Here is a 5,730-nt window from a genome sequence, read left to right as displayed (position 1 = left end):
ACCTAACTTGTTGTAATGACTTTTGGTTAGGTGTTCAAACTTAAGGTTTTTGGTAAGTCTTTATTCCAATGGTTTAGATCTTCTTTTCATCTTCTTTTCTCTAGAGGACTTATGGTATCTTATGTTTAGTTTTAGGAGTATCCAATCCCACTCTTGTCTCCAATATTCCAGTATTTGGTAAGGGAAATTAAGTAGTTTAGTTTATGATCTAGTTTATGTTTTGTATGACCTAACATTTCAGGTACAATAAAGGGATAAGTGTGTCTGGAACTAAGGTGTCCAATGACGTATGACAAACTTATGTCTGGTAGGCTCGGTTTCCAAAACTTTATGACGGACTTAAGTTGATGTCCGATGTATGACAGACTTTTGTCCGGGGCTTAATGGCCGCCCCCTGTATAAGCACTGACCTTTTTATTATATCTGACTTGTTATTATGATCTATGACCTATAGTTACGATTATGACTTATGACCTAGGATTTATGACTATGATTATGATTATGACTTAGGCAATGATATGACCTATGGTTTTGTAATGTGATATGATTAGTATAAATAAGTTTTGTTATGACTTTTGTGTAATTTGTGATATGTTGAATAAATGATTATATGACTAACTCTTGTTTGTATTTTCCTTACTGGGCTTAGAAGCTCACCCCTTATGATGTTGTTGTATAGAAAATTTATGACAGAAAGGCCAGTGGAGAGTGGGACCTAGGAGCTTCGTGATGTACTCGTGGGGACCATATGGTCGAGGAAGATCATGCGAGCCTATTTTTTATTTATTTTTATTAAAGAATGTGTTCTTTTGAAGTTTTATTTAAATGTTGTTCATTTTAATATGCTAAAGACAATTGTTTTATTTTTGTAAAACCATGGATCCATATATTTTTTTTCAAGTTTTTATTCAATAAAAGAGCAATAATTATGATTGTGATCCAATGCTGTGTCCTCGATAATTTATGAGAAATTAGGGCGTTACAAGACTAAAAAATCTCACCTCACCGTGTCATAAGTATTTTTTGTTTCTTTAATTGTTCTTTGTGTTATTTTCTTTTAAGTAGTTAGTTTTTTTACTGCATTGTAGAAAGTATGCCTCTAGTAATTAGGACTTCTGGAAAGAAAATTCTCGAAGAGATCATGGGATCTCAAGTGTTCATATAGGGGAGGTAAATGACGGAGATGAGTGAATATCAACTTTTCTAAAGATGTTTGTTGTGAATGAACGTATTTAATGGATGGCATGCATCATAGGAAATCGGAAGTACGACACTCAAGTTTCAAGTAAAAGCGAAGAATGGAATATGACGATGATAATATAACTAGACACTATCAAGATCAAAGGACACATAAGCCAAAGAAGAAATGAAGATGAAAATGAAGAGTGTTTCGGCACTTAGGCTTGTTCAAAATTTGTGAGTAAAATGAAAGGCTTTAAAGACCAATTTATAGCCTCCAATCTTAACCTCCTTCCTAGTTTCTCTCCCACCATCTCAACCTACTTTCAAATTTCAAACTTTTCCACCTTTTCCCTTCTCCTATGTTTCAGCTAGCCCTAGACTTTTGGTAACCAAATCCCCACATTTTTCTCCCTTAATGCCACACGCCCAAGCTTGCTATTCAAAACAAAGTCAAGTCCTCCTAGTTGGTTGTTTCTAGCCTATATTCAAGCCTACACGACACCTATGCCTATTATCCCTCAAATTTAAATGTTTAAAATCAATTCAAATCTTTCCTCCATAAGCCTACAAGATGTAATATAGGAATTCAAATCAAGTTGTTCCAACTTAGCCTAAATCTCTCCAAATTGCATTTCTTAGAAATCTCGTAACTTTAGACCTATATGTAGCAAAATGAACATTTCTGAAGTTGTAGTAGTCCAATTTGAACAATCTCGATACCATTGAAAAACTAATTCAATTATCTACAACCTTTTAGAAATATTATTTTTCCAAAATTGTAATATAACTGGGTAAAAACTGAGTCTCAATTTAGAGTACCTTAGAGTTACGAAAATTTCATTTAATTATACAATCCTTCTAACTTTCACAAATATCTTAACCAACAAATTTAATGCTAAATAATTTCTTCCAATATGTGTGACACATCTACTTATACTTATATTGTCTTAAATAATAAACTCTTATTCTAACTAATAAAGTCCAAACTTATCATGGGCTTTAAATTAATACCAAAATTAATCATAACCTATAAAATTACCATACTTAAACAATCATCTCATATCCACATTCCAAGTAGCGAAACACAAAAATAATTTGTAGGAAAATACAATAATAACTTGGTTATTACAATCTTCCCTCCTTAAAAGAAATTTCGTACTCGAAATTTGACTTACCAAATAATTTAGAATATTGTTCCTTCATGTCCTCCTCCAACTCCCACGTTGCTTCTGTATCTGAACAATTACTCCACAGAACCTTGACTAGAGGGATACTTTTGGACCTTAACTCCTTAGTTCCCTTTTCTAAAATGCGTATTGGTCGTTCATCATAACTCAAGTCCTGTTTCACGTCTAAAACGTCATAGTTCAGCATGCGAGATGGATATGACACGTATTTTCTTAGCGTTGAAATATGGAACAAATTATGCGTCTCGGCTAATGCTGGTGGTAGTGCTAATTGGTAGGCCACCTGTCAATTCCTATCCAAAATCTCAAATGGGCCTATATGTCGTGGACTTAGCTTACCCTTCATTCCAAAATGCATAACACCCTCAATAGGTGATACTTTCAAAACACTTTATCACCTTCTGCGAACTCAGTATTCCTACTCTTGGGATCTGCATAGCTCTGTTATCGACTATGAGCAGTTATCATTCACTTTCTTATCTTTTCTATCGCTTCACTAGCCTCTCTCACTGCTTCCAAACCTAAATATCGTCTTTCACCAACCTCTTCCCATTGTAAAGGTGATCTACAATCTGTTCTTACAACATCTCATAAGGTGCCATTCCTATAGTAGACTGGTAGATATTTATTCCAAGATCCTGTGAAGTCCAAAGCATATGCTCTCAACATATCTTCTAGAATCTGTATAGTACGTTCCGACTGTCCATTTGTCTGGGGGTGAAATGTCATTCTCAACTTAAGATGTGTACCCATTGCTTGTTGCATACTTTCCCAAAACTTTAACGTAAACATAGAGCCTCTATCTGACACCATCATCTTGGGTATCCCATGTAGTCGTACTATCTCCCTGACATATAGCTCTACATAATGCTCAGCTGTGTATGTGGTTCGTATTGGTAGAAAATGCACTGAATTGGTTAGTCTATTAATTACCACCCAAGCTAAATCATACTGCTTTGTTGTTTTGGGCAACCCCACTACAAAATCCATATCTATATCATCCCATTTCAATTTGGGAATTTCTAATGGTTGTAGTGATCCAGCAGGTCTTTGATGTTCTGCTTTCAATTGCTGACAAGTGAGCTACATCTTTCTTCATTCATGGCCACCACTACATAGTTTTCAAATCATTATTCATTTTAGTAGACTCTGAATGTAACGAATATGGCATAGTATGTGCCTCCTTCATTATACACCACTTAATGTTGTCATGATTTGGCACACACACACATGCTTTATAACAAAGCAAGCCCCCTTTGGACATTGAGAACTCCCAATCCTGGTTATCTTGTAGCAAAGCCTTTTGCTTGAGGAAAGCATCATCTTCACCTTGTTTACTTTTAATCTGCTCCAATAGAGTTGACTGCAATATGAGATTTCCTAAACTCCCCATCACCAGTTCGATTCTAGCTTTTACAATCTCCTCCTGTAATGGCCATTCTATGCCTTTTAAGTTAGACATGTTTCCATAACTTTGTCTACTTAAAGCGTTTGCCACAACATTGGCTTTACCCGGGTGATATAAAATTTTGTAGTCATAATCCTTCACAAGATCCAGCCATCTCTTCTTCCTCATATTCAATTCTTTCTAGGTGAAGAAGTACTTTAGGCCCTTTTGGTCCATGTAGATTTCACACTTCTCTCCATATAGATAGTGCCTCCAAATCTTTAATGCAAAAATCACTGTTGCTAACTCGAGATCATGAGTGGGGTACCTCTGCTCATACTCATTCAATTGTCTTGATGCATAGGTTACTACCTTTTCATTTTTCATTAACACACATCCCAACCCTAATTTAGATGCATTGAAATATACCACAAACTTATCCTTATTGGTGGGTACACATAGCACTGGTGCAGATATTAACTTATATTTCAATGTTTGGAAACTATCCTCACATCTGTCACTCCAAATAAACTTTTGCTGCTTCCGAGTAAAATTTGTTAAGCATGTGGCTATCTTTGAGAATCCCTCAAAAAACTTCCTATAATATCCTGCCAATCCTAAGAAGCTTCTTACTTCTGTTGTGTTCTTAGGTTTTGGCCAATCCCTTACAACTTCGATTTTAGCAGGATCCACTTCCACTCCATCTTTAGACACTATATGAGCTAAAAAGGCTACCTTTTCCAACCAAAACACACATTTCTTGAACTTTGCATACATCTGATATTCCTTGAGTTTTTTTAGTACCGACCGAAGGTGTTTATCATGTTCGGCCATAGTCTTTGAGTAGATTAGAATATCTTCTATGAATAACACCACGAACTTGTCCAAAAAAATCTTTGAATACCTGATTCATAAGGTCCATGAACGCAGCTGGGGAATTTGTTAACCCAAATGACATTACCAAGAACTCGTAGTGTCCATACCGAGTCCGAAAAGCTGTATTGGGAATATCCTCTTCTCGCACCCTTAATTGGTGATATCCTGACCATAGATCAATTTTTTAAAATATCGTTGATCCTTGGAGTTGATCAAAGAGATCATCTATTCGCGGTAAGGGGTATTTGTTCTTAATAGTGACTTATTAATTTCTCGGTAGTCAATACACATGCACATAGACTCCTTCTTTTTGACAAACAATACTGGTGCTCCCCAAGGTGAATAGCTTAGTCAAGTAAACCCCTTATCCATCAATTCTCGTAACTGCGTTTTTAACTCCAATTCCGTTGGTGCCATTCGGTAAAGAGCCTTTGAAATTGGAATTGTTTCTGGCACTAGCTCGATAATGAATTCTATTTCCCAGTTTGGAGGTAATCTGGGTAGGTTCTCCGGAAATACTTCGGGAAATCACTCACTATGTGAACATTTTTCGTCTTATGTTTTGTTTCTTGTGCTTTATCATCAACACTTGCTAAATACTCGTGACATCTCTTACGTATCATCCTTTGTGCTTCTAATGCCATGATAATTGGTACTCGAGGTCCTTTCACATCTCCCATAAAAATGAATTGTCCTCCATCTTCAGTCTTGAAGATTACCATCTTTCTTTTGCAGTCTATCATAGCCCCTTATCTCGCTAACCAGTCCATGCCCAAGATCACGTCATAGTCCTTTATATTCAGCTCTATTAAAATTGCTAGCCACTCCCAGTCTTCAATTCTGATTGATGCCTCACACATTCCCCTAGATGATATCTTTACTTATCCCAAGGGTAATTCTGTAATAAACCTATCTCTAAAGTATTCTTAAGGTTCGTCTAATCTATCTATCATCTTTATAGAAACAAAAGAATGCGTAGCTCTAGAATTGAACAATACAATACATAACGTTCAAGAATTAGATAACTGACCTGCTACTGCTGTGTTGCTAGTCTATGCCTCTCCCTGAGTTAGGGAAAATACCCGAGCTGAAACCAAT

At 36.0% G+C, this 5,730-nt stretch overlaps 1 protein-coding gene across 1 annotated transcript; it reads right to left on the bottom strand.

Moving 5' to 3' along the window:
• Positions 1-3,957: 3,957 nt before the first annotated feature.
• On the bottom strand, positions 3,958-4,590 carry LOC133832550 (uncharacterized mitochondrial protein AtMg00860-like). The gene has a single exon (XM_062262877.1). It carries the CDS (start codon positions 4,588-4,590, stop codon positions 3,958-3,960), a length of 633 nt encoding a protein of 210 aa, XP_062118861.1.
• Positions 4,591-5,730: the final 1,140 nt, after the last annotated feature.

The sequence above is a fragment of the Humulus lupulus genome, chromosome 1, assembly GCF_963169125.1.
Source record: "Humulus lupulus chromosome 1, drHumLupu1.1, whole genome shotgun sequence".
NCBI classification, from domain to species: Eukaryota; Viridiplantae; Streptophyta; class Magnoliopsida; order Rosales; family Cannabaceae; genus Humulus; species Humulus lupulus.
Note: the sequence above shows the minus strand (reverse complement) of the source record. Positions and strands in the feature narration are given on the sequence as shown.